The following is a 14,842-nucleotide window of genomic DNA, read 5'->3' on the forward strand; positions in this document are numbered from 1 at the left end:
ACAGCAGAGCTGTTGCCTCTTTGAAGCGATAACTTCTCTGTGCTAGTCTATCAGATGAACGGCATTTACTGTTAAACTATTCCCACTGTATACTGTGCCAGGCTTTCTTAATGGAAGGTAGTTTTATTACTTGTGTCCAGAATGATGAAGTTTTCGAAAGAAAAGTTACCAATTGAATTGATGATATGCTGCCCAGTTGCTACTGGACTAGGATAAAACTGATTAAAACTTAAATGGTATTAAATCGCTATATTACTTAAAGTAAACTTTATATCAAAATAAAACATTTTGACTTTAATTTCAAAAACCTTCATAATACTAATGAAAATAAGTTACTGACATTTGTTGAAAGAATACTGGTTTGAGAGATGTGCAGCTTATCTAGCTGTGCCTTGCAAAAAATTAAATTTGTCCACCATGATTACTTATATTTTGTATAGATTCCTTTCAATTCCATGGCTCTCCTGTAATATTAGTGATAATGTAAAAGCGAGCTTTTGTACTTGTTTCCTAGTAAGATTCCTTTATTTTCTAGAACTTTATTAAAACCAGGGAGCTCTGTTGGCAGTTACCCTTTTTGACATGGATTATGTTACCTTGTGCTCTGGCTTTCTATTTGTGTCCTGCTTCCCAACCATATTACAAGTGTTGAAAGGGCAGTGATCTAACAGATTACCTTGTCTTTCCATCTCCTCATGGCTTCCTATAAGGATCACTTGAGCTAGGAAAGTGACTGGAAATAAGGCAGTAAAATTCTTGAAGCAGTTGTTAAAACAGAAAGTAGGGGGCAGGCAGAAACCATTTTCTTCTATGTATTATATGTATAACTGGACAAGATGATAGAAAGTACTTTTAAAATCAAAGAAGGGAAAATCGGAGAAAACTGCCATTCCCCACAGCCAGCTTGTTCATGGTATACACTTGTGTGAACAACCAAAGATAAGCAGACAGAAAAGCAAATGTAACTTACCACTAACCAAGATCACCTCTGCAAAAAGAAATGAAAATAACTTTTGGCAGGATTCTGTTTCATCTGATATAATTCAGAAGCAGGAAAAAAAGCCTTTTAAAAATACTGAGAGTATTAAAAATAAGCATTTGAAGAAATCATCATTTCTAACTGAAGTGAGCCAAAAGGAGAATTATGCTGAGGTAAAGTTTAGTGATCCACTTTCTCCTAGTGTTCTTCCAAAGCCTCCTAGTCACTGGATGGGAAGCACCATTGAAAATTCCAACCAAAATAGGGAGTTGATGGCAGTACACTTTAAAACTCTCCTAAAAGTTCAAACTTACATCTCAGATTCCAGTATGTACGTAAAACATAGCTTTTCCAAAATCCCTGGACTCTTGAAAAGCAGTGGTACAGAAATGGAAAATTACCTTGTTGCAATATACAAGGGCGAAAGATGAGTTTAAAAAATTACAAACAGCTTGTATTATATTTTATATTTTGTAAATACTGTATACCATGTATTACGTGTATATTGTTCATACTTGAGAGGTACATTATAGTTTTGTTATTAAAGTATGCATTTTGCCCTGCCCAAATGGTAGGTGTTCTGTATATATACAATGGAGAAATTTTAAGCGTGCTAAGGCACATGAAAGGCCAATTTATTTGCAGAAGGTACTGAGATAATTTTTCAAGAAACAGCTGTCGAATCTCAAGGTGAAGATCTCAGTGTGAACAGTTTACTAATGCACTACTGCAGTTTAAATCTGTGGCACAATCACTGTAAACATGGGGTTTGTCTATGTTCCTCTAAATTGATTTCTGCCTTCTAATCTGTAATTACCAGAAAACTCCTATTCCCATTTTTACCAAACTTAATTTCTGGTTTTTGGTTTATATCCATTCACATTTAAAATTTTAATGCCAACAAAATCGGTTGTAATCAAATTTTAAAATAATAATAATTTGGCCCCCCAAAAAGTGACAGGAAAACAATTCATTTTTCTAAACTGGACTATCTCCCAGAGAATTGTTTGGCTCTGTAGAAGATACTATAAAAAGAGAAGACAAAGTCCTGACATTAAGAAGTTTTACAACCTTACTAAGGAGATAAAATATGCAGGTATGGAAAAAATTACAGAATTTAAATGGTAATACACAACCTAGTGACAGATTATGCTACACACTCTCAATCTGTACTTTGCTTCCAATCTTCAAACTGGAAAAAGTAGAACAACATACAGACAGACCTGAAGTCTGAGACTAACAGGTTTTATCAACATAATGCTTCAAGCAGAGGGCTCATCTCAGCTATGTCTAGCACTCTATAACACACAGGAATACAATGAGACCTCATTCAATATCTGGGGGAATTAACTCATTTAAAAATCTTTATTTTAGAGTAGTATATGAGTGGTGACCAGCCACAGGGCTGCATCTGGAACATGTATTATACTTACCTCAGTGCTTCTGCGTAAAAAAGATACTCCTTTAACTGATCTGCATAATGTTCTTCATCTTCTAAAATATCATCAATAGAAGATGCATACCTATTTAAAAAACATTGCAAATGTATATCTCAGAAATAACTAAATTTCCTTGTCAATTGCATTATTATGAACTTTCATCAAATCTTTAACTGTGGTCACTTTTAAGTCTTTTGTCATTTACAGATAGTTCTGGGTGTATTCTGATGCTTTTGCAAAAATGTTCCTATAAAAGGGTTTCATCTTCAAGGAATTCATGGAAAAGACTGACAAGTACAGGTTTCTGGTCACTGACCATACCGCTGAACTGAATGAATAAGCATTTTCAGAGCTCTAATGGAAAACTGATGAATTCATAAAATTGCTAACAAAAGATCAAGATAAAAAAAATTAATTACACGGGACTGAGTGAACTGATGAGGATGATGATAATTTTTGTGACTTTCTGTTTGAATAAAAAAAATGTGATGTAAAAAAAATTTTTTTAAATAAATAAATAAAAATAAAAAATATTGCATAGAGTAACCTTTATCAGGACACAAAGTATTGAAGTTCTAAAGAAGGGCTATTCAAAGTGTGGTCCGCAGACCATTTGCTACCCATGAGTGACAAAAGCAAGTACAGAAAGTGAGAATAAGCATTTAGAAACATTTAACAACTTTTTAAAATTGAAGTACAGTTGATTTACAATATTATGTTAGTTAGTTTCAGGTGTACAGCAAAGTGATTCAGTTATATATATATACTTCTTTCAGATTTTCCATTATAGGTTATTATAAGATACTGAATATAGTTCCCTGTGCTATACAGTAAACCCTTGTTGCTTACCTATTTTATGTACAGTAGTTTGTATCTGTTAATCCCACACTCCTAATTTATCCCTCCCCCCTACAGCAATCTTTAATTACCATGACAATTTTATTTTATTTACCTAAGTGTTCTGATCAGCAAGGTCTTCGAAATAGAAGAACAAAGCAAACAAAAAACGGTCCTTCTTAAGGTAGCTTAAGAAGCACTGTAATATCTTTTGTTCAAATATATTACAAAAAGGGCTACAAAATCTGTAGAAAGAGTAAGAGTTTAGTATAATTGGTACATTAGTGTTCCTGGTTGCAACTACATACAGTAATGCCACAAAGCTACAAAAGGAAAAGTCGAGCAAGTAAAGATTACAGAAAATTTTAGAAGCCTTATTTTATTCTAATTCTCAATAGCAACCTCTGCTTTGATCTGGACAAGCCCTTCACTGTTGTGCCACTCTTGTTCCTGGCCTTGAGTCTTTCGTTGCACAGAAATGTGATGGCTTTCCACACTACTTCTCCAAATCCTACCATACGTATCTCAACACCTCTAGAAATCTTCCCAGACTTCTTTAGTCCTAGTCATCACTCTACTTCTGATCTCTTGTCAAAAATTGAGGACTTAAATTTTATCAAAGAAATGTCTCTTGTGTTGGTTTTCTCTGATCACATTATAAATTCCCTAAGGACATGGGCTATGTCATTTACTACTTCTGTATGGTATAAGAAGCATCCTCTTTTCAAATCAATTCTGATTCCCTAGCATGGGCATAAAAGAAAAATATATTTTATGTCTCCAAGTCCTCTTCCTGTAGACAAGTAAACAAGGTTTACTGAATTCTAAAAACAAACAAAAATCTACCTTAATGCTCACTGAAAAGTGATGTGTTTACAGTATTTATAAAAGAAGGCAAAATATGTATTCTGTAAATATAAATTTACATTTGTTAGAGTGTGGAATTTCCCCTATGTGACTGAAAGACATCTTGAGAATCATTGTTAACAGTAGGAAAAACTGCCTTTAGTTCATAAATCTACAATTCTGGAGAAGTTAATGTTAAGAAAACAAAAAAGAAGATAGGTAGCTGGTGGCTTGAAGATAGGAAACATAGTGTAGGGATAAGCAGCACATCTTTGGGTAGAAAAGGGTAAATGGTAAAGATTTTTTAGATATCATTACTAAAATTAATTTTATTTAACATTTTAAATAAACCAAGTAAAGGGATAATCCCAAATTCTTGCAAATACTAAAAATGTCCAGTCAACAGAATGCAGGGAGACTTAACAAAATGGCTGAAAAGCAGCCGGTCAGCTTATATAACAGCCCCCCCAAAAATAATACTTAGATAAAATAAATATATTTTTGTCTTTTTATTATTCAGTTATAGGAGTTCTTTATATATTATGGTTGGAAATGTTTACTCCCAGTGTGTGGCTTGCCTCTTCATTATCTTAATGGTGCGTTTGTGTGTGTTTGTGGTAAAATATAATGTAAAATTCACCTTTTTAACAATTTATTGGTGTACAGTTCAGTGGCAGTAAGTACATGCATATGGTTGTGCAACCATTACCACCATTCATCTCCAGAACTTTTTATCTTCCCCAACTGAAACTGTACTCCCACATTCCTTCCACTTCCAATGGTGTCTTTTGATAAGCAAAATTTTTAATTTTGATGAAGAACAATTTACCATTTTAAAAATATTTTTTTCTTTTCATATCCACTTTAAAAAATCTTTGCCTACTCGAAGGTTGCAACAATATTCTCCTATGTTTTCTACTAAAATAAAACCTGCAATTTTAGCTTTTACACTTATGTGTATCATCCAAATTGAATTAGTTTTTACGTAAGGCGTGAGATATAGCTCAAGGTTCATTTTTTTCCATGAAGATATCCAGTTATTCCAGAACCATTTCTTGAAATGAACTATGTAAATGTGGATCTATTTCTGGACTCCATCCTATTCCACTGATCTCTTTATCTCAATACCTCCTGATAACTATAGCTGTATACTAAGTCTTGAAATCAGGTAATATATTCCAGGCTTGTCCTTTTTCAAGACTGTTTTGGTTATTCTACGTTCTTTGAATTTACATATAAATTTTAGAATCAGCTTATCAATTTCTATTAAAAAGTCACTGGAGTTTTGATTGGGACTGTGATTTAGGAAGAATGGTCATATTAACACTACTGAGTCTTCCAATCAATCTATGAACATGGTTTAGTCTCGCCATTTATTTAGGTCTTTACTCTCTCTCAGCAATGTTTATATATAAAGTTTTCAGTGTAGAGGTCTTTCACATATTTCATTAAATTAATCTGTAAGTATTCTGTTTTGATGCTATTATAAATGGCATTTTTAAGTTTTTATTTTCCATTTGTTACTAGTATGTAAAAACAACTTTTTTTATATATTCATTGTGTATCATGCATTCTCATTAAATTCAGCTATTCCATAATATTTTCGGTTGATTCTTTATGATTTTCTACATAAAAGATCCTGTTAACTGCAAATAAAGAGAGTTTTACTTCTTCCTAAGATGTATGCCCCTTATTTGATTTTCTTGTCTTACTGCATTGACCAGGACCTCTACTACCATTTTTACTAGTTGTGGTGGAAGCAGACAACCTTGCCTTGTTCCTGATTTTAGGAGAAAACACCAATATTTCACTATTAAGTACAGTATTACCTGTAAGTTTTAGACTGAAGAAATTCTTTATATTCCTAGTTTGATGAAAATTTTTACTGTGAATAGATGTTGATATGCTTTTTCTACATGTACTGAAATGAACACATGGGTTTTCTTCTTTACTCTGCTAATATGTGAATTGAACGGAAAGATTTTTGAATGTTAAATTAATCTTGCATTCCTGAGATAAACTTCTTTAAGTCAAATCTATATACAGAGAGCACAATATAAATGCCAGCAAACTTGATAAAAATAGAAGAACAGAAGAATCACTAACACTTCACCACTAATGTCACCTCAGGTTCTACCTTAAATTCTCTGGGTACTTACACATCCATATGATGACCAGCACTCTGCAGTCCATCACCCATTTCTTTTTCTATGGCACTCCACTCACTAAGAAGAAAAAGATAAAACCAAAAACATCATGAATTAGATATGGAATATTATTAAATGGACTCTTTCACAAGGTTGTTTTCTAGCTAGCTTTTAAACAATGTATAGTATCTATTTTGGATTTATTTTCTGTGACTCAAACATGCTCCTTTCCCCGAAGTTTAACAACTAAATGCAAGTGAAGGCTTTAACATATTAGTTTAAAAGTTTGTATCTGCTGCTGTTAAGTGCAAAGAAAGTATCATACAAAACAGTTTCTGCTTACAGACAACTTTCTCAGCTAGGGTGCCTATTTAAATCAATTGTGGCGCTTTTAGAAACTATGAATGCTTACCCTGCTCTTGATCTACTTAATTAGAATCTCGGGGACAGAGCTGAGGCATGCATATTTTTAATTACTACATGGATGAGTCTGATAAACACACATGATTACATGTCACTATCTTAACAGGTAACAGAAAAAGACAACTGTACAGAAACAGTAGGTGTACCATAAAACTTTGATAACTTGCACAACAAAGTCTACTTAACCACAGATCATTTTGTTGTCATTTCAGTGAAAATTCTTGAAATAAAAATTCCTTTTTATGGAAGATGCATATGTATATTATAATAAAGGGGGAAATAAATCTATAATCCTAAATACTAAGAGATGACATAATTTGATATATTTCCTTCTAGCTCTTTTTATTTGCTCATTTTAATATGGCTGAGATCATGCAGTATATGCAATTTTGTATTATGCTTTTTCTATTAATAGTATTTCCCCATATTAAAGTAACTTGTTCTCAGCATTATTTCAGATGGCAACTCATAATTTTTTAACCATTTTCCTGATCATTCAAGATTGTTTCCATTTTTTCTGCTATGTATAATAAACACCTTCAATTGTATATATCATAAAAGGGAAAAAATTAAAACACTATGATTCTGTTAATCTGTAGTTTTTATACACTGTTCTTGAAATATCAGATTATACGCTTATAATACTAGAAGGGTAAAACCGTACATGGTTTTTAAAACTGTCAAGGAAGGAAAACAAACATAAATAAACATATCTCCTTCCGACAATTTTTACTCATGTTTACTCTCAAAATAGTAATAGCAACAGTTAACCTTTTTTTAGTGCTTTGCTGTTTATAAAATGAATTTTTAACATCTCTAGCTATATTATCTAAAGCCACACTTCCAATGCCTACAAGACAATTCTGCTTTTATATACTTCTGTCACTTCAAATTCAACATACCTAAAACCCAGCTCTTCACATGAAAAACAAAGTCTAGGGGTTTTGGCAGATTACAGGCATAACTAGCCAAATCTGTAATGTAGCAATCACAGTTAACGCAGCTATAGGTCACGTCAACAGAATTAATGGACAGTCCAGATCAACTATCTATTGGATGTTCCACTGGTACTTCATCCATCTAATCTTTGAGCACCTTTTAATGTGCTACCAACTCAAGGTCAATATAACAAAATTTAATTCTTTTGTTTACCAAACAAGACTAAAAACTAGTTCAAGAAAGGTAAGACTTACACTTAATCATCTATTTACTCCTATTAAGTCGTTTAGTGCCTGATAAATACTTGGCATTTATAGGTTGTAGGTAAAATGAAAGAATGAACCGATAAATGAATAAATGTGAGGAGGGAAACATGTACTGGGTTCTATGTATCAGCCACTACTACTAGGCACAAGACCTCTCCCCTCAAGATATACATAGTCTAGCCCTTGACTACTCAAACTGTGGTCTATGAACAGCATCACACCTGGAACTTGTTGGAAATGCATACTTGCAGGATTCATTCCAGATCTACTGACTCAGAATATTCATTTTAACCGTTCTCCAGGTGACTTGTATGCCTATTACAATTTAAGAAGCATCTGCTAAACAAAAGGTTCTAACTGGGGTCCAGGTATATGCCGAGGATTGGAACTAGAAAATGTTAACCAGTTTAGGGAGGGAGAGGAGGGAGAGGAGGGACAGCAGGGAGAGGAGGGAGAGGAGGGTGAGGAGGGAGAGGAGGGATCCATTAACAAGGAACTATTAAAGTATAGAAGGAGGGACTTCCCTGGTAGCGCAGTGGTTAATAACCCTCCTGCCAATGCAGGGGACATGGGTTCAATCCCTGATCCGGCAAGATTCCACACACTGTAGAGCAACTAAGCCCATGTGCCACAACTACTGAGCCTGAGCTCTAGAGCCCGCATGCCACAACTACTGAAGCCCGCGTGCCCTAAAGCCTGCAAGCCACAACTACTGAGACCACGTGCCACAACTACTGAAGCCCGCATGCTCTAGGGCCTGCATACCTCCAACTACTGAAGCCTGCATGCCTAGAGCCCATGCTCCGCAACAAGAGAAGCCACAGCAATGAGAAGCCTGCGCACCGCAAATGAAGAGTAGCCCCTGCTCACCGGAACTAGAGAAAAGCCCGTATGCGGCAACAAAGACCCAACGCAGCCAAAAAATAAAATAAATAAAATAAAAAGTATAGAAGGATTTAACATCAACTTTATAAGAGGCATAACTGCTATCATAAAGTACTTAATGGGTGGATAACTGTCACAGATGAACCAGATCAAAGAGGGGAATAAATCTTTTGTAGCATCTGATGAAGACTATGGACCTTTTCCACTAAGGAGGGAAAATCACAAACAAAATTTTGCATGTAATTTCAGAGACTTCATGGATTAAACACCTAAATGTAAGACAGGAAATCATAAAACTCCTAGAAGAAAATATAGGCAGAGCACTCTGACATAAATCGTAGCAATATTTTTTTGGATCTGTCTCCTAAAGCAATGGAAACAAAAGCAAAAATAAACAAATGAGATCTAATTCAAGTTAAAAGCTTTTGCACAGCAAAGGAAACCATCAGCAAAATGAAAAGACAGCCCATGCAATGGGAGAAAATAGCTGCAAATGATATGACTGATAATATCCAAAATACATAAATAGCTCATACAACTCAATATCAAAAAACCCGAACTCAATTAAAAAATGGACTGAAGACCTGAACAGACATTTTTCCAAAGACATACAGATGCTCAGTACTACTAATCACCACAGAAATGCAAATCAAAACCACAATGAGAGACTTCCCTGGTGGTACAGTGGTTAAGAATCTACCTGCCAATGCAGGGGACACAGTTTCGAGCCCTGGTCCCACATGCCGCGGAGCAACTAAGCCCGTGTGCCACAACTACTGAAGCCCGCGTGCCTAGAGCCTGTGCTCCGCAACAAGAGAAGCCACTACAACGAGAAGCCTGCGCCCCGCAACAAAGAGTAGCCCCCGCTCACCACAACTAGAGAAAGCCGGCGCGCAGCAACGAAGACCCAACACAGCCAAAAATAAATAAATAGACTTATTTTTTTTAAAAAGATTATTAAAAAAAAAAAAACCCACGAGATACCACCTCACACCTGTCAGAATGGCTATCATCAAAAGAGTACAAACACCCAATGCCGGCAAGGGCGTGGAGAAAGGGAAACCTTGTACACTTGTTGGTGGGAACATAAACTGGTGCAGCCACCGTGGAAAACAGTATGGAGAGCCCTCAAAAAACTAAAAACAAAACTACCATATGATCCAGCAATTCTGTTGCCGGAGGGTAGGTTCTTGTTTTGTCACAGAAATAATTCAGAGACGAGACACAGAGGCCAAGTAAGCGAAGTGAAGATTCACTGAGCAACAGTATACTCTCAGGAGGGAGAGCTGGCAAGCTCAGAAGAGCAGCTGCCCCGAGCTCCTTTTGGCAAGCTGGTTATATGGGGTGTGAAAACGGGTGGAATATTCATCAAGGAGGGAGGGACTTTGGGGTAACTTCCTGGCTTTCAGCCAAGTTCCACCTTTCTGAGAGGAGGGGCTGTTTTTGTCCTTGGTCTTCTCGGATCTGCCATGGTGTCAGGTGCAAGATGGGTACTGCTCTGGCTGCAATGCTAATTCTATTGTAATGAGGGTATAATGAGCAAAAAGTTACATTCAGACATAAGAGGTTCCCACCTTTCTTTGCCTCTAGGACCCTGTCATTGCAAGATGTATGGTTTCCTGTCATATGACCCATGCCTCTCTTCTCTGCTCATATCTGGCTAACTGCCTGCTCTAACAATTCCACTCCTGGGTTATAAATATGAAGAAAATGAAAACACTGACTCGAAAAGATACATGCACCCCAATGTTCACAGCAGCATTATTTACAATTTCCAAGATATGGAAGAAACCTAACAGACGTCAACAGGCGAATGGATAAAGAAGTGTGGTATATATATGTGCATGTATATACAGATACACATACACACACACACACACAATGGAATATTACTCAGCCACAAAAAAGAAATTTTGCCATCTGCAACAACATGGATGGACTTGGAAAGTATTATGCTTAGTGAAATAAATCAGACAGAGAACTGTATGTTATCACTTATACATGGAATCTAAAAAAAAAAACAAACTAGTGAATATAATAAAAAGAAACAGACTCACAGATATAGAGAACGAATAAGTGGTTACCAGTGGGAAGAGGGAAGGAGGGAGGGGCAAGATAGGGATGGGAAATTAAGAGGTACGAACTATTATGTGTAAAATAAACAAGCTATAAGGATACATTGTACAGCACAGGGAATATAGCCAATACTTCATAATAACTTTAAGTAATTTCAGAGACTTCAGAGAATCTGAAGTCCATCCTTATCTCCTAGCTTAAGGAATCTGAACTATAAAACCACAAAGGTCCCTCCTGCTCTAGTATTTTACAGTTCCATTAAGAAAGAAAGGAAAGAACTCCAAGAATGCCCAAGGGTCAAGACTCTGGAAAGGAATAAAAATATTATTACAACAAAAATAGAGGTACAGAACTAAATTTAGCTCCCCAATCTGGTGTTCATCAGGGATAGAGGCACGGGAGGCAAAGTCTCCAGCCCCAAGCAAGTCTGTAGTAATAAGTTTTATTTGTTTATACTTCCATATATCATTTCATTTAAACAAAGTTCCATGCTAAAAAAGGGTTTGGAAATCACTCTCCCCATTTAACCCCACAATTGAACAGATATTTAAAATCGGGCTCAGAGATCTAACGTGGTTTACTCAAAAGTCAGGCATCCAATGAGAGGCAGAGCTGAGATTAGAATCAACTGCCATCAGAGTGTTTTACCTACTAATCCCAACCTTCACTTCCTTTTTTTGGCTTTCTTAATCGAATGAGCTCTTTAGGGAATTCCCTGGCGGTCTAGTGGTTAGGGTTCCGTGCTTCTACTGCAGGGTACACGGGTTCAGTCCCTGGTCACGGAACTAAGATCCCACAAGCTGCATGTTACGGCCAAAAGAAAAAAAAAAAAAAAAAAAAAAAAGCTCTTCACTGCCACTCATCAACCACATGACCAAAAAATAAATTATAGAATCCTTCAACAAAATACATCCTGTGCGTCTTTGAGCTCTGAGGTATATGACAAGGTTTGCATATCCCTGATCATGTTTACACATGACTCTGAAAAAATTTTCTTTTGCAGTTTCCTGGAATCCCTTGAAAGGAATTATACCAACTGAATCTGGGAAAGATGTTTTTCCTTGGTTGCTTCTATATGGATTCACAATCTATGAATTAAGATGAGTATTTTAAAATGTTCAATTAACAGAATATAACATTTTAGGCTATTAGCTCCTGACAGCTTTCATTTGCTTCAAAAACTTTAGTTACTGGCACTTAAAACTCTCTTTTTTCTAAGTCTTTTGCAGAGTGAATCCTGCCTGTGTATTATAAAAAATAAACAGAAACCTCAATTAAATAGAGTTGGAAGACTAAAAGGGGGAGCTCTCATGCCCTGTGTCCACAGCAGAGCCCAAGAAGAAGAAAGATTCCTCTTCTTTCCTGGCCAGGTCTCAGCCAATGAAAAGCCACGGAGACTCTTTGTTTACTCTAGCCCTCCCAACTTCCTTTTCCTCTCTATGAAAGCCTTCTCCTTCCCCTGCCCTGTGGGAACTTGCATGAGCCTTGCCATTGTTGCAGCCTGGAACTGCAATTCTCTGCTAATCTTTGCTGGAGAAATATCTGGCAGTCTATTTGTTTCAAGTCAACAGTGTTTGGTCCAATTCTTGACAGGCAGATCTTAAAAGTTCCTGAAACTAGTGAACATATAGACAAGTCCTATAAGCACCTACATGGAATGACCCTTTGGCCTGTCCTAAATTGAATCAGGTGCTATATCCAGGAGGAAGCTGCAAAAAGCCTAGGAACTCAAGAAGAGCAAAAAATGAACTCCCATACTTTAAAAAACAAAAACAAAAACAAAAAAACCCAGCAACACACAACATGAACATATTACAAAAATCTTCCCTGTTTCTTCTCTGTGCATCTAATTCCTGCTCATTTCTTACTTACAAGTAAGTTTAAGTCTTGTCACCTTTCCTTCCCTCTTTGACAGTCTTTTTCCACTCATAGCTCAATCATTTTCTTAATCCATTCTCTCACTTCAATCTCTCATTTAGCAAAAAGGCATAATTTTACAAAGTGATTGGATATATATAGAAAACATTTAAATTAAGAGACAAAGCTGATGAAATCAGCTTTATATTTCTTCCTCTCTCAAATTCCAAACCAAAGAACAGAAACACATTAAACTTTTTTCCAGTTATGTGACTCTCAAGCTCTGGATTTTTTCATTACTCTTTTTATTTTGGCTGCGCTGCGAGGCTTGCGGGATCTTAATCTCCAGGCCCCGGCAGTGAAAATGCGAGTGCTAACCACTGGACCACCAGGGAATTCCCTGGATTTTTTCATTACTCTTATGGTCAGTGTAGTGTCACTGACCATAAGAGTAATGAAAAAATAAAAAGGAAACAAAAAGAAAAGATAAAAAACACTCATTACCAATTGGTACTGCTCTGCAATCCTTTCCCACATTCCTAAATGATACCCTCATCAGTGCTTCTCAAACTGGGATACTTCATCTTGGATATCTGAAGCCATCTAAGCATGGCACAGTTTTTCTGAAGAACGAATTTTAAGTTTGAGGCAGGGAAAGTTACATATATGCTTAAATAACCATGGATGCTCTACAGAGTAAAATGTAAAATTTGAATAAACTGACAGAACTCAAGTCTTCAAAGAGATTCTGCACTTGCCACAGCTGCTTCCAGCCAATCCCCCAGGGAGCTGGTAAGGGGAGATAAAGGAGGATATGCAGTAGGATCAGTTTAAGAACTCTCTTCTCCATTAGTTTGAGACAGACTGCCCTATATCACTCCCCTCAAGCTTCCTAACCACAGAATCACCCCACCTGTTCTCAGCAGAGACACCTGCTTTACTAAGACAGGGGCCAGCTAAAGTGGCCTCCTGCCACATACTGCTCCTCTCCTTTAAGACAGCTCTGTGCCTTCCTCTCTATCTTCTCTCCCATCCACCCTCCTACCCTTGCTTCCCCTGCAAAAAGCCACCACCACCCCACAAAGAGGCCCTATACCCCTTCAAGAATAACCTCAGAGACTTTTCTTAACAGACTTATCAGTAACTTGCTGTCTTTCCTTCCTTAACCCTTTCCTGTCATCCCTAGGACCACTGCATTATATCACTCAAACCAAACTGCTCTCCAAATTAACACCGAAGATTTACCCACCCATTTCCCCTCCTTTCGACTAAATTCAATTCCTCTACAGTATAACTCCAACTTCTTGAAGTGCTCCCTTCACTTGCTTGACACTGCGCACTCCTCATCAATTTCCCAATGTCTCCCTCACGTTCTTTTTCTTTGCCTGACCCCTGAACACAGATATTCCCCAAGGTTCCGCCCTTGAGTCTCTCACAGACTTACCCTAACCCTCTAACATTATCACCTTAACCCTACATTAAATATCATTCTATTAGGATGTAACTTTTATATACAACTCATATTCTCACCAGCCTCTTACACTGCAGATCCAAATTTCCAATTGCTTAATAAAAATCTTTAAATCAAATGCAATCTATTCAAAACAGAACCCTTTAATTCATTCCTCAAACCTGTTATCTTTCCTACATTCTCTATCACAAACCTCCTAATCATTCAGCTGCCTGCAAATTAAATTTTGGTATCTTTAGCACCTACCACGGTAGCAGGAGCTCAGCAAATGTGTGCTGAATGACTGAAAGAATCAATTGATAAATCTTGTCATTTATGTCTCCTTAATAGTCCCTACTGGCAATTGCTCTGGTTCACGCTCTTGATCACCTTAAATTACTTCAACCACCTGTGGTCTCCTTGGCTCACTTTTTATGAAATATTTTAGATGTAAAATGGCTTTCTGTTAATTTACTGAGTTAGCAGAAAGGCGAATCTGTATAGTATTTATCATGAGACATTAATGCAAATAATTTTCTTTACAATTTGATTCAGCCAGGTGACCTTTCATCCACTTGCCTCTCAAATTAACACAAGTCCATTTATTATTTACAATAAATGTACTACTTTTGAGAGTGTCTGATTTACGTTAATTATCATATGAGCATATTCCCAAGCTTAACTAGAGTTCCAGTTTG

General features: G+C 36.5%; 1 protein-coding gene across 2 annotated transcripts in view; it reads right to left on the reverse strand.

Moving 5' to 3' along the window:
- The window catches only part of SNX4 (sorting nexin 4), a 62,255-nt gene that overhangs the window by 9,030 nt on the left and 38,383 nt on the right, over positions 1 to 14,842 (reverse strand). For both annotated transcript variants that reach the window (XM_029214304.1, XM_029214302.1), the window contains 2 exons: positions 6,261 to 6,326; positions 2,413 to 2,502 (listed from right to left, as the gene is read on the reverse strand). In XM_029214304.1, coding sequence (XP_029070137.1) covers positions 2,413 to 2,502; positions 6,261 to 6,326 — 156 coding nt within the window. The remainder of the gene's footprint in view (positions 1 to 2,412; positions 2,503 to 6,260; positions 6,327 to 14,842) is intronic.

Source organism: Monodon monoceros, unplaced genomic scaffold, assembly GCF_005190385.1.
Source record: "Monodon monoceros isolate NGI ecotype Baffin Bay Population unplaced genomic scaffold, NGI_Narwhal_1 Super_Scaffold_11, whole genome shotgun sequence".
Classification (NCBI taxonomy): Eukaryota; Metazoa; Chordata; class Mammalia; order Artiodactyla; family Monodontidae; genus Monodon; species Monodon monoceros.